Here is a 25,785-nt window from a genome sequence, read left to right as displayed (position 1 = left end):
TAACCACGAGAAAGCAATAAAAGTCACCTATGATTCCAGCGTTTCAAATAAATCCCTTTCATATACAAATTACCCAATATAAGATAAACATCCATGTTTTCTTTCTCCGTGCTTCACAGAAGTTGAGTGCTACAAACTTCTTTTTTTTTTCCTTGAAGAGCCTGGGTACATTCAAGAGACAACTCAGCAGGCCTCAGGGTACCAAGACTCAGTCCATTCCTATTTAAGCTGCTCACCACCAGCTCTCACTTCCAGCAACTCTCACCATTCTTCCTTTATTTCTTCACTTTTGTATCCTGTAAATAACTGCTAGTTCACCAACCCTTTTTCTACCTTGTTTTTATTGATCATTTTAGGGAGAGGTGGTTTTATTCATGGTATTTATTAGCCCTCATGATAAGCAAGAACCTCGCACTGCTCAGTGTGCTTCAACATCTCTCCAAAATTACTCAAGCAACGTTATTTTTATTTTACAGATAAGGAGTACAAAAATAGAGAAAAGCCTGAGTGACATTTGAAAAGCATTTAGAAAGTTTAGAACTCTTAACTTTGAGATTCTTATTTAATGGAACTTGGAGCCCAAATAATTTCATCATTTTTGACACTGTTGCTCTAAGTTATAAGCCAAAACAAGTTGTGCAAGAAGTCAGAATGATATTAAGCAGAGGACTGAGCCAGGATCTCCCAAGCTAAGAAAGCACAGAATACAATGTTCAAGTCACAAATATGACTCAAAACTTACTTTATTGAAAGAACAAGGTTCACAGACAGGAAAATTATGTTTACAAGAAAATCCAGTGGTAAAGAAAAATCTGATAACTATTTAAATTAAGTCATCGTCAAGTTTCATATTTTTGGTTAAGGTTCTGAATAATTATAGAACCATATCATATAGAAATATTAACACAGTAGTTTAATATTTCTATAATAATTAGATGTACCTGCAGAGTCAGCTCTCATGGTTATGCTTGCATATTCAATAGTTTCTTCACAGATTCCTTATATCGAGACATGTTATTTTCTGTTTCACCTTCATTTTTAAGTGCAATTACAGAGTTTCTGTAATCCTTAACGACTTCAGATGCAAGAAGCTCTTCCTTAGTTACATCACTGACGTTCTCTGAGGCTTTTATTCGAAGTAGTGTATCCAAGGCATTTTTCTGAGAGCGGCTGTTTTCCCAGATATACTCTTCCATGTCTTCCTCAGTCTTCTCGCTCTCCCACATCTCCGTTTTCTAAAAGAAAATATACATCATCTTAAACTTCTCAAGACTGAAACAAGGCTACAATAATGGGAGGAAACTTATCTCATACAAATTCACTTTAAAAATTACTGTCGACATGAAAGGTATTTCCCTTCCTCTAAAGTCCAAGGCTTGTAACTCAAGCCTCAGAGTTCAAAAGGTGCCTGTATGCCAAACATTTTCTGTGCAAAATCAGTTTCTTTCGTCCCACTTATCAAGTTCTTCATGTATCAGACAGATATAACAAGATGAGTCGGAATGGAAAGAAAAGCTTATAGACCATACATAATGATCAACAAAAAACTTTGTTGAAAGTAATAATTTTAAATAACCCTAAACGCTCAGCCTCTGGAAGTAGCCACCTAGCTATTATGTCCCTAACATATGACTTCAGTATGTTTACATTGGCTGCAAGACACCAAGTGAGACAGCCCATACAAAGTAACCTATGACGAGAGACAGCAATCCTTCACCATTTGGGAAATGTTTTAATCGTGACTCATACGGAAAAACACCACCAATTAATCCACTTCCTCTTCCTGCAAAACAAATTGCGCCTCAAACGAATCTCTGTGCACAAGATGCTACTTTTTCCCTAATTGGTGTTACAAGATTAGACAGGATCAAAAGTTTAGCACAGCTGAAATCTTCTGTGTTCCCACTGCCTGTAAATACTTGGTTTGTGCAGCTGTGCTTCATAAATTTTGTCTTTAAATATTTCTCTGATTCAGCAGGCCTTCCTCTAGATTCACAGACTGTTATAGGGATATTTCAAATGTTATTACCTGCTGGTTTTGTATATTTATATTTTATTGTACTTTTGTAAATATATATGCTTGGTAGCTATGTATTTTTAAATATATTGTAGATTGACTACTTGTGTATTTATAATTATTTATTACTTTATTGATGTAAACAATACATAGTAGCCTTATAATACTTCAACTATATAAGAATCACAATTTGAACTATTTTTGGTTTATTTGGGGTGGTCATGTTTTTCTTCAAATTGCTGTAGATTTCATCTATCAATACATTTCTCTGGGAGTAAATTCAAAGAAACATTATTATAAAGCATCTACATCATATAAACCTGGTAATCACAGAGCAGCTGGGGTTTGTTTTGTTTTGGTGGGGGGCTGTGTTGTTTATTTCTCATTTGTTTATTTTACAGTATTCTGTTCACTAGTCAAACTTGCTGAAGTCAAATAACCTCAGTAAGACCCAAGATTATTTTTTTCCTGTAAAACCCTGTGTGCTTGGGTCTGTCTATGCGAATTAAAAACACTTTAACACTGAACCTAGTAAATGGAATCTCTTGTCTTTTAAATCTCTGAGTCCAAACGTTTAGTCAGAAACAGTGATTAACACTGCTAAAAGGCTCATGTGACTGACATTAAAACCTGGACACAATACAACACAGAAGTAAAAACCTCATTCAATTTCTAAAGGGGTGGGAAAAAAAAGGAGATACTGTAACCTGTATTGCTAAAACAGCAGCAGAACAAGTGGGTATAGTAAAGTATTCCTTGTCTGCTTGAAAAATACTGCAATTCAATGTGGAGATTTACATAGTTTTCAATTAATGACATCAGCCTGTTTTACATATCCCTTGTTTATCTGCTTAATGGGTATCCAAGACATTTTTTCACTAAACTCCAAAAGAATTTTAAAGCAAAGCTTCTCTCACAGGGATAGGGTTTCTCAAGAGTAACGGAATACAGGTATTGCTCCTCTTAGCTCCCTAGACCAAACTCATGTTTGAAATTCAAACAAAAGATCACTTTGAGGCTTTTAAACACTTTACGTTACAGCAAAGACAACAAGGACTAATTACAGTTATTACATTTCTCTCCTCAGGAAAATCCTCCTTCTCTGCACACATTAACATACAGGATTTCAGAGATGCACGTTGATACAGAGATTAAGATTTCCCCATCTTTAAAGGAGGCCAAAGAAACTGTTAACTTTTTCTTTCTTGGAATTCTTCCCAGCAGAATGGTGTGTCAAAAGAGATTTTAAAATAAAATCTGACTTCTGGAGGAGAGGGAGGCAGGAAGTGATTTGACAGTAGGGGGAGATTTCGAAATCCATTCCTCAGCCCTGCTACAAGAAGCCAGTATCCATTGCTGCAATGTTGGTGGCCATGCCTCAAAATGAAAAATTATCCCAGTGTACACAGGTCCAGACATACATCACAAACAGGAAACTCAACAGAAACCAGATTTTTGCAAACCAACTGTACTGAGTGAAACTTAAAAACCTCTCCAATCAGATTTATTGCAAGAGAAAAAGTGAATCTGGAGTTGTATTTTCATTTGAAAAAGCACCCTAGGTAGACAATCACCCATGAACTCTGAATAGTGGAAATGTTGTGAGTATTGTAGTCTCAGTTTCAAATGTTATGAAGAAAAATAAAGAGACACCAAAAGAAACTTCAAAAATGAGGTCTTCATCACTCAGAGTTTTGTTAGTTGATTATTTTTGTTCCTTACAAATGTAAGATGCTAGTAAACACTGCAGTAAGTTTTAGAAAGGAGAATAAAACTGTGAAAACTGGAATACAAAGTGGCATTGTGTTAACATTCTTCTAGAATCCCCATTTAGTGAATGAGGTTAAAAATAAAGAATGTTTCTTCAATGAATTCACTACAAATGACTGCTCCATTTTATCACACCTAGGACAGAACCTCACTATTAACCAACCCAGCTGAAAATGCACTCAGCTGATAATTTCAGCTGATTCTTTTACCAAAACTTCTAATGAGAAACGTCAAAAAAAAAAAAAAAAAACAAACCCAAAACCCAATCAAACAAAACAAATGCTGAAAAAAACTTTCCAAATAAACTCAAAGAATATAAGCCTGTTACTAACCTGTTACTAAAGAAGATGCAAAAAGATTTTTTTTTTTTTTACATCTCCTAATGCAAATATAGAAAATTATTTTTTAATGCTACAAACAGAATAAGGACTTGTTCCAGATGAAATCTTTTACATGACAGTTTAAGCCAGTCTTCTGGGAGGTTTATAAACCGTTACAGTGCTTAATCTGAAGTACTGACACAGTATAAATACTGGCCAGTAAAACTGCTTTTTACATAAAGGCATTAACTAAAAGCTTCAATATATATTGTACCCTTAAGTACAGAAAATAATAAAGTGTTTCGTCTTTTTTAAAATTCTTTTTTAAAGTTTAACTTTCATCATTTTGCTGTCACAGCCAGGACTACAATTTTCGGTCCTCTACTGTTTTTTTGGGGGAAGACATTTTAAATAAATCTTTTAAGCGGCACACTGAAATCTTCAAGGCAATTAACATAACTCATGTTACTCAATTTTCTTTTAAATGGATTGGACAGTTAAAAATTGAATGCTGTTTAGCGAAGAGCAAGTATTTTACTGAGATTTTTTTCTTGAGGGGAAGGAGAGTCCTTTCAGTTGCAAGTAAAATTTCAAACTCCTTATAGCCTTGAATAAATACACACAATTCTTAGTACTGCCCTGAAATAAAGGATACTCTGTGTGGTACAATAATCACAGGTTTTCAGGTCATAAATGAGAGCTATGCTAGCATTTTTCAAAGTACTGGGCATCTTCAAGCCAGAAAGGAGTCGTCAAAACTATTACATACTTATGTCTTTCAATATATTACTCATTTGACCTATTTAGTTCGCAACTTAAAAGAAATAGCAACATAAATTTGTAAAGAGGTAAAACATACTTCTATCTGATGAGACTGGATACAAAAAAAATTAACCACTTGGTGACACAGAATAGGTTAAAATACATTCTTCTGAATGAGCAGAATGTTATTTTCTAGGACACAGCAATGCCACAGGGCAGATAAGACTCCTAAAGTGTCAAGCAAAATCAGGAAAGACTGTGAGGACTAAATGCTCCAGTAAGGTACACATGTAAAACAGAAAAACATAATATCAGATGTAAGAGATGCTGTCATGATACTCACAGGTTTAATCTCTGTTTCTGTCTTTGAGTCTTCAATAGCCACCATCTAGATAACCTCTTTCAAAAATTAGGACAATAACTAACCTCTCGGGGCTGAAGTGGCTGCATCTATTTTCTGGAAATTCCAAGTTTCTGAAAGGGTTATTTGAAAGGTATTTATCTAACTCACTTTGTTTCTGAACGCAACTCAGATAAGATTCTAATCTCATCAAGAAAAATCAGTGATATTAAGGGTCCAAATCTGATGATTTTCTGTTGTGTTAATATCTATGCCCTATGACACTTCATTTCCCTCCAACATCTAGACTGAAGATCAAACAGTTGCAAAACCTATATTTATGCACGAAAAAGAAACCTTGTTTCTCCAACACCTAGAAACACAGGGCTTTAACACAAGGTATGGCATAAAGCTTACCACAATTTGAAATAGTACAAAGACAATTCTTAATTCAGCCTTTTGCTTGGATGTTCATCCTTTGTGGTTCCAAGCCAGAGGCACAGAAAAGTTCGACCTTTTTTCACTGCAATACAAGTTTCCTGTCAGCAAAATTCCTTCCTTTGATTTTAAATGTTTGAATTTAAATCTTCAGCGAAAGCTTATTATATGTAACATCTACTGTGCCATTTAGCTTTATCTTTTCTGACTCACATTAACGATGAGGAGTCTTTCAAGTTATTAGATTTTGAGCACCAGTGAGTGCACAATGAAAGGTAATACATACTTCAAAACAAAGTATCTACTACAACATTTAGAGACCACCCTTACTTCAGCCTCAATATGTGTTACTTAAACCATACATAATGACATACTGAGAAAGAAGGCTATTGTAGGAAGGGCACAATTCTATCACACTTCATTATTCTAAGATCTCAAAGTCAGGAAATTTACACTAAGCATTCTTCAGCTAAACTAAACGGTGCCCAGAGCTCTAAACCTGTCTCTCCCAGGTACATGCTCTAATCACTAAGCTATGGCCCTCCTTTTCAGTTCAATAAATCTTGAATTCTCTTCTGCCCAGAGAGTTTCAGCAAGACTGAAGAGCATCTGCCTCAACCTCCCATTTTAACCCTACAACCCACACGTCATAACATATTGAGTGTTCAGAACATGAAGTTAAATTATAGTTTTGAAACCTAAGTGGTCAGAGGCCTTGCTTACATTTCAAAAGTGGACTCCTTTCCTTTCACATAATTTAGGCTAAATTACAAGGTAAACTCCTAGTATGAAAACAGCAAAATTCTCCTGTTACCAAGCTCTCCTGGCACAACCTGAAGTGCTCACTTGTAATGGCTTAAGTTGACTGTAAATGAAAAAAAAAGACAGTGAAATGTAAGTGATAGATCTATATAATGGATTTTATGATTATCACCAATTGTTAGACAAAAATATTCATTCAGCCACATGCATACACAGACACTCCACCCCACCAGTGCCTTGCAGCTGAACACTCTACTTGAATGGAAAAGCTATGTGGGATACTTTCCTCAAGTTCTTTCAAACTGCACAGCTTTGGAGTTCACAGAAAGTTTCAGTTAAGACTGTAGTGTCACTCCCTCTGTCCATTCTTCAGGTTTTTTTCTTCCTCACCTTTCTGCTTCAATTTCCCTGTCCTTTCACTTCAAGTACTACTAACTCCTGTGCCCCTAGGGAGAAATTGGTGTGCTCTGCTCGCTCCCTGAAATGCCTGTACACCAATGCGCGCAGCATGGGGAATAAGCAGGAGGAGTTAGAATCCTATGTTCGGTCGGGAGATTATGATCTGGTGGCAATTACAGAAACGTGGTGGGACAGTTCACATGACTGGAACGTGGTCATGGATGGCTACGCCCTTTTCAGGAAAGACAGGCCAGCCAGGCGTGGTGGTGGAGTTGCTCTCTATGTGAGAGAGCAACTGCAATGTACTAAATTCTGCCCAGGAGCGGATGACGAACGAATTGAGAGTGTATGGGTCAGGATCAAGGGACAGGCTGGCAGGGGTGATACTGTTGTACGTGTCTATTACAGGCCACCAGATCAGACTGAGGAAGTTGATGAGGCCTTCTATGTGCAGCTGAGAGTGGCCTCACAGTCACAGGCCCTGGTTGTTGTGGGTGATTTTAACTTCCCTGATGTTTGCTGGAAGGACCATTCAGCCAGCCAGCCACAGTCCAGGAGGTTCCTCCAGTGCATTGATGATAACTTCCTCATGCAGATGGTGGAGGAGCCGACCAGGAGACGTACACTGCTGGATCTCATCCTCACTAACAAAGAGGGTCTGGTCGAAGCAGTAAAGGTTGAGGGCTGCCTGGGTTGCAGTGACCACGAGATGGTGAAGTTCAGCATCTCGCGTGGCAGGAACAGAATAGCAAGTAGAATTGCAACCCTGGACTTTGGCAGGGCTAACTTTGGCCTTTTCAAGCAATTGCTGGGGGAAATCCCATGGGCAAGACTGTTTGAAGGAAAAGGGGCCCAAGAGAGCTGGATTGCATTCAGAGATTGCTTCTTCCATGCTCAGGATCAGAGCATCCCCACACGTAAGGCCTGCGTGGTTGAATAGGGATCTGTTGGGTATGCTCAAGCAGAAGAGGCGAGTTTACAGGTCATGGAAGCAGGGACTGGCCACTTGGGAGGAATATAAGGCTGCTGTTAGAGGATGCAGGAAGGCAGCTAGGGTAGCCAAGGCCTCCTTAGAATTACAGCTGGCGAGAGGGGTCAAGGACAGCAAGAACTTTTTCAAATACATAGCAGATAAAACTAATACCAGAGGCAATGTAGGCCCACTGATGAATGAGGTGGGTGCCCTGGTGGCAGAGGACACAGAGAAGGCAGAATTGCTGAATGCCTTCTTTGTCTCTGTCTACTCCGCTGGAGGCTGTCCTGGGGAACCCTGTACCCCTGAGACCCCGGATGAAGTCAGGTTAATGGAGGAGTTTGCTTTAGTCGATGAGGACTGGGTTAGGGAACAATTAAGTAGTCTGGACGTCCATAAATCCATGGGTCCAGATGGGATGCATCCGTGGGTGCTGAGGGAGCTGGCTGAAGTCATTGCTAGACTGCTATCCATCATCTTTGCCAAGTCTTGGGAAATGGGAGAGGTGCCCGAGGATTGGAGGAAAGCAAATGTCACTCCAGTCTTCAAAAAGGGCAAGAAGGAGGACCCGGGTAATTATAGACCGGTCAGCCTCACCTCTGTCCCTGGGAAAGTAATGGAACAGCTTATCCTTGGTGTCATCTCAAGGCACATCAGGGATAAGAGGGTCATCAGGGGCAGTCATCATGGCTTTACCAAGGGTAAGTCATGCTTGACCAACCTCATAGCCTTTTATGAGAATGTAACAAGGTGGATGGATGATGGCAGAGCGGTGGATGTGGTCTACCTTGACTTCAGTAAAGCCTTTGACACAGTCCCTCACAGCATCCTCACAGCTAAATTGAGGAGGTGTGAGGTGGGTTGCAAACTGGCTTAAAGAGAGAAGCCAGAGAGTGGTGGTCAATGGTGCGGAGTCCAGTTGGAGGCCAGTATCTAGCGGAGTGCCTCAGGGGTCAGTACTGGGGCCAATATTATTCAATATATTCATTAACGATTTAGACGAGGGAATTGAGTGTACTATCAGCAAGTTTGCTGATGACACTAAGCTGGGAGGAGTGGCTGACACGCCAGAAGGCTGTGCTGCCATCCAGCGGGACCTGGACAGGCTGGAGAGTTGGGCGGGGGATAACCTGATGGAATTTAACAAGGGAAAGTGTAGAGTCCTGCATCTGGGCAGGAACAATCCCAAGTTCCAGTATAGGTTGGGGAACGACCTATTAGAGAGCAGTGTAGGGGAAAGGGACCTGGGGGTCCTGGTGGACAACAGGATGACCATGAGCCAGCACTGTGCCCTTGTGGCCAGGAAGGCTAATGGCATCCTTGGGTGTATTACAAGGGGGGTGGTCAGTAGATCGAGAGAGGTCCTCCTTCCCCTCTACTCCGCCCTGGTGAGACCCCACCTGGAATATTGTGTCCAGTTCTGGGCCCCTCAGTTCAAGAAGGACAGGGAACTGCTGGAGAGGGTCCAGCGTAGGGCAACAAAGATGATTAAGGGAGTGGAGCACCTCCCTTATGAAGAAAGGCTGAGGGAGCTGGGGCTCTTTAGTTTGGAGAAGAGGAGACTGAGGGGTGACCTTATTAATGTTTATAAATATATAAAGGGTAAGTGCCACGAGGATGGAGTCAGGCTCTTCTCAGTGGCAAACAATGATAGGACAAGGGGCAATGGGATCAAGCTGGAACACAAGAGGTTCCACTTAAATTTGAGAAAGAACTTCTTCTCAGTGAGGGTAACAGAGCACTGGAACAGGCTGCCCAGGGAGGTTGTGGAGTCTCCTTCCCTGGAGACATTCAAAGCCCGCCTGGACACATTCCTGTGCGACCTCACCTAGGCGTTCCTGCTCCAGCAGGGGGATTGGACTAGATGATCTTTTGAGGTCCCTTCCAATCCCAAACATACTGTGATACTGTAACATCTACAATGCAAGCATAATGCAAAGAGATGCAACCAGAAGACCCTTTGCCTATTACTGTACATATTCAGTAGCCACTTTCCACTTATCCCTACCTCTATATTCCTTCTTTCTTACTGTTAAGTCTTAAATCCTTTTTATCAGACTCCTATAACTACAGTACTAGGAAAAGCAAGACAGTTCAAAAGCGTGTGCAGCATTACTTTGTTATTCTTAGTATGACAGATTGGACCTCTTACTTTAAGAAATACACTGCAGAATACAAAATGCAAACATAACTTTTCACTAACCTTTCAAGATCTCAGCTGTGTAATACAGAATTATATCATCCACTTCCCATCATGTTGTATTTGTGTATGTTGAAAATCATGTGGAACTGGAGCACGGAAAATTGCTGCACCTTTTTGTAGTCTTGACAGATTTAAAACAACTGTAAGTTATTTCCTCCTCATTTTTTTCCTGATTCCTCCCCTTTCTAATAATTACAAATGTTTTTCCTTACTGGAAAACTGACTTTCTGCTCCACTTGTTTCTCCTTCCTACTTTCAACTCATAACAGAACTTTACTTTTTAGTGATAAACTATTAACCCCAGCTGAGTGTAAAGAAATGAGTTTATGATCTTTTTAACCACTTGAGGGCAGCAAACTCTTACTCTGTAAAAGCCACTTAACACCATAAAAATACATGCAGGCTTAGAGAGATGTTACAGCATTCAAGTAGTACTATCATTTAAAGGCAACAGAAATACAAGCGATTGAGCTCCTGTTTAACAATCTACCTAATATATCTCACCCTTTCACCGATTAATCCAATCTGCACACAATCCTGCAGGATAATTTGAAAGGAATCACAGAAAATGTCCAACTCTTAGCAATTCAGCTATCAACTGAACGCATTCTAAAGCCAATAAAACACACACATTTGATTAATAACCTGAAAACTACTAAATGGGAAGCAAAAGATCTCCAAGTATTCTAAAATAAATAAATAAATATTCTTAAGTTTTAAAATCTGAATGTTTTAAAGAAAACTGAACTCACTGGCCTGCTACCTATCCACGTTTACCAAAATTAAGGTGCCAAATGCATCAGTCTGGGATGTTACGGTACACCTCTTGCTTCTTATGCATCCGTAAGTAACAAAGACTACAACTAAGTGAAACTCTGCACTAGACTTAGGTAGTCTCACTAGCAAACCTGTAATTCAAATAAGTTGAACGAAGAACACAATATGTAGACCCCTAATTAATACTGCTCCCACTGTTCAAACTCATCTTACCAAGCAACTACTACCAACCCATCTACATGCTGCCAATATTCTGAATAGCTTGCCATAGTTGTTCTGCTTCATTGTATCTCATTTGAATCTGTGATAGGATCAAGAATCAGAGGATGAATTCATATTTTTCCTCCTCTATTCCTTCACTTCCTTTATTAAAACAAACAAATGAGATTATTTTCTGAAGAAAAAAAAAAGAAGTCACTACAGATTCCCCTTGTCGAAAGCAAGGGTAGTGTTATGTGCTACAGGAATGCATTCTAGAGTATGGAAGAAAATCATTACATTTCTTTCTTCAAAATAAAGGGGGGTTATTTGTTTAAATACAGATCAAATACCAACTGTTTACACTGCACTGTGTTTTGGTAAATTCTAGCATAATCCTGAAAGGTCTTGGGCACCCAGATCTTTTGCAGAATTTTGCATGGTTAAGTTCATTGATGGCATTTCCGTGTGAACATGAGAAGGCAGGAAAACAAGCAGTTTCAAAAGCTATACTACTTTTAACTACCAATTCGTAGGGGTCATGTAGCCGAAACAGCTACCCAGTAATATCCCACTTCTCCTACAAGTAGTCAAATAGCTTCAGCTACTCTCTCCATTCCCAAGTAATGAACGTAACTTTTTGCACTCGTGCCACCTCTGTCAGCTTCTTCATCTTAACTCTTCATTCTGATCATCTATCAACGGTCTGACAATTCTTTTCCCCTGACCCTCCCCATCCCACAGTGTGGAAACTCTTGCTTCTTCCTCCAACAGTCACAACAATAACAAAAAAGAACCCTATATTCACTCATTTACTCCTTCCACAAAACAAACAAACAAACAAAAACAAAAAAACCCCAAACAAAACAAAACAAAAAACAACAAAAACAAGCAAACAAAAATCACAACCAAACCAAAACACAAACAACCACTCCTTTCTTGCAATTCCTTCAATTTTTCCTACTTCCCCACGGATTCAAAAGAGGGAGCTCTTACACATGACTATAAAAAACACCTGAACTTCTCTGAAAGCTTGTTACAGCAGGTTCAATCCTCTCATATATCTTCAAAGCCTTTCACAATTCGGGTTGCCTGTCTTCTTGCATCATCCACTGATTGCTAGCTGGTTAGAGGACTCAAAAATGCTAGTCAGTGCATTAACCTACAAAGATGCTTCCCTTGCTTTGGCTCTGGTATCTCTCAGAAACCAGTCTGACAAATTTGATGTGGATAATCTTTTATTCATTTAATTAAATGAAAACAAACTCTCTTCCCCACATCACAATCCAAGAAAGAAATCCATAATGAACAACATATTCAGAGCCTTGAGTCAGAGCCACACCTGCATCAATTGTTGGTAATCCCCCCAACTCTTTGTTTTCTATTTTCTCTGCACATACTTGTTGCATATTTCAACTGTAACTCCATTACAAGGACTACTGCAAACTAATTCCATCTGAGCCCCCTAATTGCAATAGCAATAGAATTGGTGAGTTGTGGATGCCCTCAGTTTTTATTGAAGCAGAGACTAGAAAAGCATACAAAAAATGTGTAATAGAGAGGCTACTGTTGACAGCGATACATATTCTCTTCTAAGCCTGTATACAAATAGACAGACAAACCAGAATTAAACTCTTCATACCCATTACTTTAAGAATAACTTCCTGCTGGAAATGCATCTCCACACAATGCAGCTTCCTAGTATAGAGTTCACTATATACCCAAGAAAACCACCAAGAACTGTCATTCTTTTAAAAAGCTTTCAGATTCTGAAACTACTTGGATGCTCTAATTCGTAACTGTAATAAAAGAATTATGCATCACTGGCAACTAAAACATAATTATACTTGAAATTACATTTCCTGATGCATATCTGAATACAATTTTTCCTTTTATATATTTACATGATTTCTAGTTCACAAAATTCAGTAATCCAGTTATTAACACGAATTATAGTGTTATGCCATGTTTAGAGAGACAGGAGGCAAAGTTTTCATGACTGAAGGCAAAATCTACATGCAGCCAGCTTTCCTTTCACTTGGCAAGAATGTAACACTGCCCTCACCTTTTTATTGAATTCCATCATGCATATGCATGAAAACATAGTGTGATACTACACTGTGACACACTTTCTGCTGGGAAAGTCATAAAATATTGTATTTAGTTCTGTAAACAGGACTGATGTTACTGTCTACTTGGATGGCCACTCCCTGTCCATATTAAAGTTTTTACAAACTAAAATTAACCATACATTGTTTACGGTTTACAAAATGTATCCAAATCATCTTTCAGCAAGTTATTAAAAGGCATTACTGCTGATCATGAAAAAAAAACCAAAACAATAAACCCAAACCACAAAAAGTGTTACACAAAAAAAACAAAGTGTCTCGGGAGACCATCAATTTTTCATGGAAATCAAAGACAATTACAAGTGATTGACAAACTCATCAAATATTAACATGGAAGTTGAAAGGTAATAAAAGGGCAAGAGACTTCTGAATATTCAATACATACTGAACACTCACGTAGCAATATCGTATAGCCCTGTCTTCCATCACTAAGTAATGCTGGAGCAAAGGACAGATGTGCTGTTTGTCTGGAATTAATAACGTGAGCGGTGTGTACCTCTCTTGTCATTGCTTAATACAGGAAACTGATCTGTCATTAATTTAAGATTTGTGTTGCAATGTAATACTGTTGGAGAGAATAATATCCATGTGTACAAAGCACTTGAAATCTAAAGTAAATGTATCTTTTAAGACATTAGTATAAGCTGAGTTTAATTTGATGCGCTCTACAATTACAAAATTTATGGTTCAAGGTAACTTCAAGTGAAAGAGAAGCATGGCTCATCTTCCTATTACATTTTTATGCCATCACTGCAATGATCAAAATCAAGAACACTGACATACATAAAAATACTAAATATGGAGATTCAATTTGAATACTACAGAACAATTGAAGTGTGAATTTTGGTACTTAATCAACTACAACTTCTAAGAAAGAACACTCTGTGGAAATATACTTACGATGAAGGCTTTCACTGTCTGCCTCAAACAATATGACTAATAACATTTTAAACAATGTTAAGTTATCCAAAACATAACTATGGGTTTTCAACAATTTCATTTGAGACTGCTAACTTGTTTTCTGTAGAAAATGTCTGTGAAATCATTGATGGTAATACTTACAACCAACATGATTAATCACAAAAATACAGGACACAAGTCTGAAGAACTCACTGTAAAGGCAAGATCTGTGGTCTAAAGATGTCTTATTTAGAGGACTACTTAAGAATCGTAATAAATTATCAATAAATTGGAACAGTATCTTTAATACACTTACATTGGATATTTCACATGTATAACTGTTTAACAAAACTGAACTACTGGGAAAAATTCCAAATACACTATTTCCTGAATGATTATAGAAAAGTTTACATTATTCTTGCTTTGGTAGAAATATTTATCTAAAGAGTTACAATAATTGTATATATTTTTCTGGACACTAACTGATGCAATGAAATCCTAAAACTAACAGAAGGTGGGGAGGATGTCCTTTTTCTGAGCAAAACGGAGCTCAGAAAAGCAGCCTAGGTTCTCACTCCTTCCAGCTTGAGGCAAGATTTGTGAGAGAGCATTTAAGAAGCAGAATACTTCCAAATTACACCATGGGTTACTGCAGCGCAGGAACCACCCAAAGAAAGATAGATTCTAAGTAACAGATAAGAGTTTGGCATGAGGCAAAATGCAGATCCTGTGCTTTATTTCAGTTATCATAGCTTTATAAAAAACAGTAACACACCCCTCTGCTTTTTTTTTTTAATGGACTTGTTTTCATTTTTAAACACAGCTACTGTTAAAAACGCTTAGATAACAGGTGATAATCACAGAGCACACCATTCCTCTGGACTCACTCAATTCATATTTGAATATTGTGCATAGGCAACCCAGCATGCCGAACCACAGGTATATTTAGGAATCCTGAGAATTGAGGTGTTTTCTGCTAGGCTCAGGGTCACTTTTAGGCTTGTTGTTGTGAGAAAAAGTATTGGGAAGAAATCTCTTACTAAGATCATCAACTAGAAAACTTCTGAAAAGCACCAAACTATATATATACAAACAACCAGAATAGCATTTGTGCAGTTAAAGAAATGCACTCTAAGTTGACTGGGGAATTAACATTCAAATATAAGTAGCTTCTCTTGCTTGAATTTGAGGTGAGGTGGAAAAGGAAAAGAATTTAAGATAATTTACTTTAAGCTGTACATGACATGGAGCTTTTTATAAGTTACGAGAGAGCACATTAAAAAGCGCGAGTTATTCACAATCACTTACCCAAGACTCATGGTACAGAACTGTGAGGAGGTGTATGCCGTAATCATAGTTCTGTCTTCTTAGCGGACACCTGAAAATTCATAAACAAAGACAGTATTTTTGAAATCAATCAAGCCACTTTAATATACTTTTGAATCAAATTTAGTTAAACTTACCATAAAAGTGTATAATTTGTAATGCAGGGAAGCTTAGGGAAATGTGTGTTTGATTCACATGCATTTCTCAACTACACATAATCAAGAATAACATAATGAAGGCATGAGTATTAAGATGGAAGAACGGGCATCTGCAAGTCAGTAAGAAAATGTGCAAAATGCAAGAATGTACAGGTCTTCGGGTAATATTAAAAACTCTTTTGCCCTCTGTGCCAAAGTGGAACCCAGCATACTCAAAACCTGATTTATTGTTCCCATCCCCAGACCTGAAGGAAAGAGGATGACTGGTGAAAACAGCCATGAAATACAGTTCAGAACAGGAGATCTAAGAAACTATGTAAGAAGAAAAGTTTAAGTCAACGTAGCAGTAAGTCAAAACAGGATCACCAGAGGTAATCTGTTGGGACAAAACACATTTCTGCAAAACCAGTGTATTTCTTAAAACTGGTCATCAAAAACTTCTGCTGAAAATTTGATAACATTAATCTCTCCCTCATGCTGATCACCATAACTCCTGTCTGTTTCTCACTCACTTCCTGCAGGCTGCCTCACCCCCCCGTTTTTGACGTAGAACAAATTGAATCTTGCAAAACTACATCTGAGATGCTCTAAAAACACTCATCTGAATGACTATGGACTATGACTATTCTAGCAAATAAACTTTAAAAAGGACTCAAGCTTTTGACTCTTAATTCTTTCATAGTGAAAGAGCCTCAGCCTGGAAAATCCTGTATTACAAGAAATGGATTCTGCTCAGAGCTTTGGCCTTAGAACTTACTAAAAATGAAGTGAAAATATCAACAGGCACATCAAGAGTTTCTTCCGGAACACAGCATGAGACATTCACAGATGCTCTACAGGGTAAGCTCCTTTCAGCTATCATAATGTTTTAGCCACAAAATAAGTCTTGCAAGGGAAATGAAACTGTTGATAGCACAAGTGATCCCAGTAAACTACCCAGATTTCCAAGTCTAGTTGAAAAAGATAGGCACGATTTTATCCATTTTGTATTTATTTTATGTAAATTAAAAAAGTATTCATACTAAAGGACAGGAAATTTAAGATGGGAAAAAGATTTCTAATAAAAACATGCAAAGACTATCAATAATGTTTTTCCTACTACTGGAGCAGCTGTGAATTAAAGTGTATTGTGAATTTCGGAACATGTATGTATTCTCTTAAAGGCTTCAACACAGAAAACAAGTTTTTCCAATGCAGCCTTCTGAATATAACCGTAAATAACTAAAGTGAATTGTTTATAGCTAGAATATCAAAATACCACGAAACATCTGGTCACTGATACAATTTTTCTTGCTTGACACTCTTCAGATCATTGTTAAAACTACACAGAGCCTATGGGTTCTGTTGGGAAGCATGACAGCTACTTAAAACAACAATTGAGACTTCTAAACACAGAGCTTCAATAACTAACAATATTTAACACATATTAGGTTTGATGTTATGACATTTGTCCATTATAATTTTAACAGTTAACAACAGAAGTACCTGTATGTTTAAGTCATATTTTAGCCTTAAAAATATCATAAATCACCAAGTCAATAACTGACACTCACTGGAAGACACCCATCCCTTTCTATACTGTGACCATTGCTATAGGCATTTTTTTCCTTCTTGTAACTGTACCTGTCTGTTGTAATTGTGAGCATATCTGTATCCTTACAGTACCGCTCTCCTACAAGTTTAATGAGCTTCTTCTTTGCATGGTCATCCAAATTCAGGTTAGAAAGTTTCACCTTCAAGTACAAGAGAAAACATCTTTTATTACCTTTTTTATTAGTATTATTATGCAGACTGAAAACATTTTGAGACAGTTAGGCACATCTTTTAACCCTATGGGAGACCCATACTAGAACAGTCTGCTCCTGAAGGGCTGCACTCCATGGAAGGGATCCATGCTGGAACAGTTTGTGAAGAACTGCAGCTTATGGGGAGGACTCACATTGGAGAAGTTTGTGGAGAAACGTCTCCTGTAGCAGGGACCTCACACTGGAGCAGGTGAAGGAGCAACACACACAACGTGATGAACTGACCACAACCCCCATTCCCTGTCCCCCTGCACTGCTTAGCAGGAGGAGGTAGAGTAATCAGGAGTGAAGTTGAGCCTAGGAAGAAGGGAGGGCTGGAGGGAAGGAGTTTCAAGATTTAGTTTTTATTTCTCAATAGCCTACTTTGATTTGATTGGTAAATAATTAATTTCCCCAAGTCAAGTCTGTTTTGCCCATGACAGTAATTGGTAAGAGATCTCTCCCTGTCTTTATCCCAATCCATGAGCCTTCCATCATATTTTTTCTCTTCCTCTCCAGCTGAGCAGGGGAGTAGCAGAGCAGCCTGGTAGGCCCCTGGCATCCAGACAGGGTCTGTCCACCGTACCTTCCAACATATCATACTTGCATATGTTTTGAAAAGAAAGACACGCATCTTGGTTTTCAAAACAAAGGCTGTTTACCAAAAATACTTACTCTTAAAGTCACCACTCTTGCTTTGGGATTACGAATCGACGTTCCTGAAGAAACATAATCTACTGTCTCAATTTCAATAGGAAAATGCTGTTCACATTTCTCATCACTGTCCAAAGCACTTGGCCATTCAGTGCAGAAATCTGTATAATAAAGAGAAAACATTCCAAGTAATAACTGTTGGGTTTTTTGTTGGTGGTGGTGTTTTGTTTATTTTCAATTTATTGCAATATATTTTTTCTTAAGTAGTAGTTATAGAAACCATACTCAATCAAATAATGTCAGGATCTCTGCAAGATTTGCTCCAGCATTTCAGTGTGTTTCTTTGTACTGGGTTCCCCAAAACAGTACACAGTATTCCAGATGCAGTCTCAAGTGCCAAACAGACCCAAAGAATGGTTTGCGGATCTTTAAAGATCATCTAGTTCAACACCTCTGCCATGGGAAGGGGCATCTTTCACCAGATCAGGTTGTTCAAAGCCCCATCCAGCCTGCCTTTAAGCACTTCCAATGATGGAGGATCCACAGCTTCTCTGGGCAACTGGTTCCAGTGCCTCATCACCCTTATGGTGAAAAATTTCTTCCTTAAATCTACCCTCTTACAGCTTACAACTGTTCCTTGTCTTGTCACTACAGGCCTTGGTAAAAAGTCTCTCCCAGTCTTTCTTGTAAGCAGCCTTTATATATTGAAAGACCACAATAAGGTCTCCCCAGAGCCTTCTTTTCTCCAGGCTGAATAAGCCCAACTTTCTCAGCCTTTCTTCATAGGAGAGGTGTTCCAGTCCTCTCATAATTTTTGTGGCCCTCCTCTAACAGGTCCATGTCTTTCTTGTACTGGGGATCCCAAAACTGGACATAATACTAAATAGAAGGCAATAATTAATTTCCTCAATGTGCTGGCTACACCCCTGTTAATACAACCCAGTATGCAGTTAGCCTTCCTTGCCACAAGGGCACACTGCTGACCTATGTTCAACTTTCAAACATCCACCAGGCCCCACATGGCCGTTCTGCAAAGGTCTGCTCTCCATCCCCAACTGTGGAGAGCCTTTAACTTCATGAGAGTCCTTGCAGCTGAATTCTTCCTGCCTGTTCGCATCACTCCGAATGGCAGCACTACTCTCAGTGTATCACTTGTTCCCTCCAATTTGTTACTACCTGGAAACCTACTGAGGTTGTGCATTATTGAGGTTGTTATAAAGTGCCTTTTCATGTACTTGGAAGTGGCTTCCAGGAAGGTTTGCTTCACAGTCTTTCAGGGAATGTGGTGAGGCTGACTGACCTGCAGCTTCCTGCATCTTCTTTCTTGCCCTCTTGAAGATGGTCAGGTAAAAATCTCCTTTTCCTCCTGGATAGTCTTTACCTGCTTCCACTTTTTGTGTACTTCCTTTTTGCATCTCAGGTCACTCAGAAGTTCCCTGCACAACCATGTTGTCCTTCTGACATATTTGCTCAACTTTCTGCACATTGGAATGGACCATTCTTGCTCTTTTAAGGAGGTTGAACTTAAACATCCACCAGCTCTACTAGGTCATTTTTCTCCCCAGAAGAGTCCCTTGTGAGATCTGCCAGTAAGATTCCTGAATAAACCAAAAATCACTCTCTTCACATCCAAACTATAGTTTCACTGTCTGCCTTGCTCACTTCTGTCAGGATTTTAAACACCACAGTTCCATGATCACTGTTACCAAGGATGTCCCTAACTTTCACATACTTGGCCAGTTGTTCTTTGTTTCTCAACAATAAATCCAACAGAGCTTGTCTCCTAGTCAACTCAATTGTCTGCATTGAGAAATTACCTTTAATACACTACTTGCCTTCCTCACTTCTCTCACGATCTTAAACTCCATGATTTTCTTTTTGCAACCAAGGCTGTCACCAACCCTGACACTCCCAACCAGCTCTTCCATCCTTGCAAGTAGCAAGTGCAACACAGCACCTTCCCCTAGACAGTCTGTTCAGCATCTGCTTTAAAAAATTATCTGTAACACATTCCAGAAATCTTGACTGATTCCATTCCATCCTATTACCCTTCCAGCAGATGGTGGGACGGCTGCAGCTCCTCATGCAAAGCTCTGTATCAGAGCTGATCTTTTGGGTATAGGTCAGCTCATCCTCCACATCATCCCTGCCTGTACCTCAAACATACAAGCTTTTGCTCTGCATTTCTGTGACTCCTCAGAGTTCTAATTCTTCCTGTTTCCTGTGCTGCATACATTTGTATACATGCAACTCAAGACTGGCCTCTTATAAGTAAAAAGAAACAAGCCACAGGATGACAGGAAACAGCCACAGGTTGCTCCAGGGCAAGTTTAGATTGGGTATTAGGAAAAATTTCTTCGCCAAAGGGTTGTCCAGCATTGGAACAGGCTGCCCAGAGAAGTGGTGGAGTCACCATCCCTGGAGGTGTTTAAAACACACGTAGATGTGGTACTCATGGACATGGTTTAGTGGTAGACTTGGCAGGGTTATGTTAACGGTTGCACTTGATGATCTTAAGGGTCTTTTTCAACCTAAATGATTTTATGATTCTATTTCCTCCCTGTCTGCTCATGTCTCCACTTCTCTTTGGACTAATCTACTCACTAGGTTCTCCTTCTTGGCTTGCCGGCTGGCAGAGATGCTCTTGGTCTTCATTAGATCTTGTATCTCCCCAGCAGACCTTCCTGTCACAGAGTGTTTCATTTATTAATAACATTCCATTCAATGGAATGGCTACTGATTAAACCCTAGTTTAAACACAGATAATCTTTTGAAAACTGAGTCGCATTCATCTTCTTTAAGACACTAAAATACAAATTCTCCAGTACAAGTAGGGCCTAATGAAAAGGTAACATTAAAGTCTCAGTTGTCTGCTGAAAAGCTCCTAAGACATATCTGCCTACCACCTGTATGACTCAATGCAGCAACAAGAAAGCATAAAATACTAGTCAAAGCCAGACAAATAACCCGCTTCATGGTAGACCATGCCTCATCTTCATCACACACAGCTACAACAAAGCCATAAAAGCCCTCTCACCTTTAAGAGCTGCACAGTGTTTCTTAATTGCAGGAGGAGTAAGATGCAAAAAATTTGGAATCTGAAACAGACATATTAAAAGTTACCAAAATAATAGCATTTTGTCTGCTTGTAAATAAAGGGACATTACTGAAATCTGATTACACTTTCAACATTTGTTAAGGCAGTACAATACGTATGATAAAATCTTCAGATAAGAAGACTCTTCTCAAGTCTGATTTAGCAAAAGACTTAAGTTAAGCCCCATTACAAAACTCACAGGTATGATGATTCTAAAAAAGTCTCCTGATTTGGTTCATTTGCTACTTACATTTGTATTTGTCACCATTTAATTTATAAATTAAATAGAATAGTACCCTATTTAGTAACAGAAAACAGTACCCAATACAAATATTCTAATCAAAGCAGTGCAGTCTTAACGACCAATAATTTTAGAAGTTACCACACAACAATGGCACGTGTCTTACCTTCATAAGTTCTAAGTTGCCTTCTTTTGGTGGAGGCACTCCTCTCTTCACTGGGTAACCCATTCTAACTGGAAGAGGCACAGAGGCAGGTTTAAACACAGCTGCTGTTGGATAAACACTGGTCCAGTCCTGATCAACAGCCATCTTCTCAGTTCTGGGAGGCAGATGCTAATAAATCAAAAATTATAAAAGTTTGATGGGACATGTGCTGTTTTGTGAGACAAAGCAGGAGCAACACATGCAAAAAGTTATTTCAGAAATAAATTCCCACAGCTAGAAATTTAAAGACACCTTTACATCACAAGTCAGTGCTCATTTGTACAAGGAAATTTTAAAAGATAGCCTGTCAAAGCTTGGGTAGCAGGGCCTCTCTCAATCTTACATTGCATTTTATTTCAGAAATGCTTAGAAAGAAGAACTTGCCATCTTCTTGTGTTGTGATAAATCAGCAGGGAGAAGAAGGGGAACCAAACCAGTATTTAATTGCACACTCTATTTCGTGAAGAGCCTAACCATTTGGTGGGGTCAAGAAAACAAGTTTTTGTAGAGAATGAAGAATTTGGCACAGTAAGACTCTTTGAGTGCGACAGGCGGACCGGCGAGGACAGAGACTCGGGCTCAATATGAGTTTAACATCAATGCCCTTTAATAAACGTTCTAACACCATATTGAATATCAATGTCCTCCTACGCACATTGTAACAACATATCTATACTCTTACTTAGTGGTCACGCAACAAAACACAAGCTATGATTGGTTACTCTCTGCAGTCATGCGTCCTCCCCTATGGTGATTAGCTGCAGGGCACTGTCCACGAGCTGCTCAGGCGCAGTGACGACAGCGCCCCTCCTGCATCCAGCTTCTGTTTACTTCTTCGGTGTCTTTAGATAACCTTCCGTGTAGGCCCTGGCCTACACTTCAGTTATATCAAGCTCTGGCTTGTTCATAGCATACATTTTATGTCCTCTTTCTTTCAAAAACTCTCCACAAGTTTTAAATTCTGGAATTCTGAAAGTCTGAACAAGTTCATATTAAAATAAATAGATATTAGTAACTTTGAAACTACTTGCTGTAGAAATTCCAGCGTAGGAACAATGTATTACTATATTGCAGAAATAGCTTATATCCTTCAATTACTGACCAAGGTTTCAGTCAAACGCTCTTAAAAAGAGTACAAAGTCACCGTTTCTTTCCCCAAAACTTTAATTAAGAAGGGTAACAGACAAATGGACGTAGGCAGTCAGCTGGATTGACTGCTTTGCTGTATCACTAAATCTGCTCTTGGAAGTTAAAAAAAAAAATACATGTGTGCAATAAATAAGAATATTTGCAGTGATTAAGTGTTCAGATATCAGTTTTAAATCTACTGTGCAAGAAAAAATGCACTTATTCATAATATCAGATTTTTTAATCACACCAGAAAGCAACCACTATGAATCCTGTAGACTCATACTGAAAACAGCATTAAAGTGTCTGTTTTTATATTAAATGAAACTTTAAGTTACTTTTAAGAATGGTGGTACATGGTGTCAATACAAGCTAACTGTTAGCTTACCACTGTTAATGTTTTTGCCTTTATGAGAACACAGACTGAAAACTGGCAGGAGATGAAACAAACTAGGTGATGATTCTGGAATAGACACAGTGGATTGTTTCACCAGGCTCTGACTACAGATGGGGTACAGATGTACAAACTGTTACAATATACAGTTTAGAAAACATTTTTCAAATACCTCTGAGTTAATTGCAAATAGTTTTAGTACTTACCTGTCTTACAAACTGTGATGTCCTGCCTCTTCTCCTTGTTGAAGCTGAAAGAAAAAAACATTTTTCAATACAAACTACTATGTCATTTTGGGGAAAAAAGTACAGCATAATCCTGTATGTCTTTTTTTCTCCTTCTACAAAGACAATATATACTAATACTTCCCAGTCTTACATGGAAGAAGGGGAAGATCAGATACTCATACTGCATTTATTTTTTGAAACTTTGAAAAAAAAAAAAGCTTGGAAGCCATTTCATCTGGGTCTATCCTAGAAACACATTAACAATATTTTAGTGATTACATGCCTAAATCCATTTCTAGATCCAGTTATTGCAGCTTGATGCAGGAGGAAAGAAAAGTGATAGAAGTGCACTTATTGTCTTCCTAACTGTGCTTCCTTTTCTCTTTCCCATACAGCTGTTAAGTCACAAATCGCTCTCCACCAGCAGTACAGGACAGCTAAACATAACAGTTCATTATTAGAAAAGGAGAATCCCATAGCTCCATCCCTTTCGACAGAACATCTTCACACTCTCTTCTGTGCCTCTCTCAGGCTCATTTAACCTCTGTATAAACTGTTTGCACATCAAACATTTTCTTCTTGGGATGGGGATCAAATGGATGGGCTTGTTTTCTACCATTTTACCATGTTCATGTGGTTGATTGGGCAGTCTCAGAAAAGATGTAACAGAAACTGAAAGAGTTTACTCCCTTTTAGCAGGCCTGAGCCACTGACTCAATTTTTCAGACAACCGACCTCAGCTGGAGCTGTGCTGAGGGACTCACAGGGATGCAAGAAGATACCAAATAAAACTAGATTTTTGATCTTAACAGAGATTTTCACTTTCTTGTCTTCATTTCCTCCCACTCCTCAAACTGTAATTTAATTGCTTTCAACAGTCCCACCCCTTGACACCAGCAAAACAATGTGGTCTTTATAGCAGCCAGATAAATGAAAGTGAATCTCATGAAACTGATGTTCAAGTGTCCTGTTTGGGCTTGGGGCTTTTTTTTGTTTGTTCATTTGCCTTTTCAATTGTTACCACATTACCATACAGTTTATATTTAGCAAAAAGCACCAAATGGGATTTAGGAGCGGATGTTTGGGCTCTTTTTGCCTCACTAATCGGTCTTACCACCCTACCCCACATAAGACTTAGAAAAATTGTGAATTTCACACTTCTTCTATTAAGGAAAAGTACTTTATGGATCCAATTCTGTTCCTCTTGCTATATAAAAAATTAAACTGAAGAATACGCATAACGCTCTGCAACACCTAATACACAGCATTCTTCTATGCCTTGATCTGCCATTTTTGTGGTGCTTTCACAGACACACTTCATTCATACCCATCTTATTATTTGTTACAAACATCTACAATTTCAGGTCAGTACACCTTCTATCCCTGCAGTGCCATGAGCCCCAACATCAGACCACTTGGAGGCCCTTTCAGCATCCCAGCCTGCCCTTGAATCTGCAGATGACAAATGTCCACCTGGCCTTTGGGAAAAGGTTGGTACAGCCCTGACCCAACAGTTTCCATTCGCATTCAGAACATGCACAACAGGTCAGCTTGAGGCCAGGCATGACACCAAATGTTTAATATCAGTGCACATGCCTTAGCAAAAGATTAAATTCTCATTTGGTGTACTCAAAACCAGGGAACGTACTACGGGCCCACAATTCTGTACTGAAGAGAATTCAGAGGAGGATAATGAACTGGTGAGGGGCCTGGAGCACAAGTCTGATGAGGAGCAGCTGAGGGAACTGGGGCTGTTCAGCCTGGAGAAAAGGAGGCTGAGAGGAGAGCTTATCGCTAAAGGAGGTTGTAGCATGGAGGGGGTTGGTCTCTTCACCCAAGTAGCAAGTGATAGGACAAGGTGAAATGGCCCCAAGTTGTGCTAGGGCAGGTTTAGATTGGATATTAGGAAAAATTTCTTCAAGGAAAGAGTTGTCAAGCACTGGACCAGGTTGTCCAGGGAAGTGGTGGAGTCACCATCCCTGGAGGTGTTTAAAAGGCATTTAGACGAGGTTCTTAGGGGCATAGTTTAGTGTCAGAATTAGGTGATGGTTGGACTCAATGATCCGGAGGGTCTCTTCCAACTTAAATAATTCTATGATTCTATGAAAATCTGTCTAGCAAACACCAATTTGCTTTTTTCTTCAGACTATTCACAGTAATTATGCTGCCAAAACCTGCACCCTACACCGTAAATATAAGGTTTCTTAACCAAAAGCTCTCCAACAAATACTCGCAAAACAAAATGCCTTTCCAGAGCTGCCTGCAGCCGGGAAGGAAGGAGGGCCACGGGCCTGAGCTCCCCACCCGCTCTCAGGGCCCAGTCAGCTCGGAGTTCCTTGGCCCCGGACCGCTGCGCGGCCGCCACCGCCGCAACGCGGGCCGGGCCGCTCTCACCTTCCCTCTGCTGTCCGCCCCTGCTGCTCACCGCCGGCACGGAGGAGTAAGCCGCAGCCCCGAAAAGAGGCGCCACCACGGCCCTCCCGCAGGAACGGGAGAGCACAACCCAGTGACCCGCAACGCCCAGCACCCCTCCGCCGACCAGCGCCATCTTGGAAACCTGCCCACGCGCAGCCTCATCGCCCA

The 25,785-nt window shown here is 39.4% G+C and overlaps 1 protein-coding gene across 1 annotated transcript; it reads right to left on the bottom strand.

The window, feature by feature from the left end:
• Positions 1-725: 725 nt before the first annotated feature.
• MRPS35 (mitochondrial ribosomal protein S35) lies at positions 726-25,785 on the bottom strand. The gene is made up of 8 exons (XM_065844073.2): positions 25,597-25,785; positions 23,182-23,225; positions 21,415-21,582; positions 20,948-21,008; positions 17,932-18,071; positions 17,096-17,205; positions 15,297-15,366; positions 726-1,235 (listed from the first exon to the last, which is right to left on the bottom strand). Exons 1-8 carry the CDS (start codon positions 25,748-25,750, stop codon positions 963-965), a joined length of 1,020 nt encoding a protein of 339 aa, XP_065700145.1. The 5' UTR covers positions 25,751-25,785; the 3' UTR covers positions 726-962.

Source organism: Patagioenas fasciata, chromosome 1 (assembly GCF_037038585.1).
Source record: "Patagioenas fasciata isolate bPatFas1 chromosome 1, bPatFas1.hap1, whole genome shotgun sequence".
NCBI classification, from domain to species: domain Eukaryota; kingdom Metazoa; phylum Chordata; class Aves; order Columbiformes; family Columbidae; genus Patagioenas; species Patagioenas fasciata.
The sequence above is the reverse complement of the archived record's forward strand: the minus strand, read 5'-3'. Positions and strand labels throughout refer to the sequence as shown.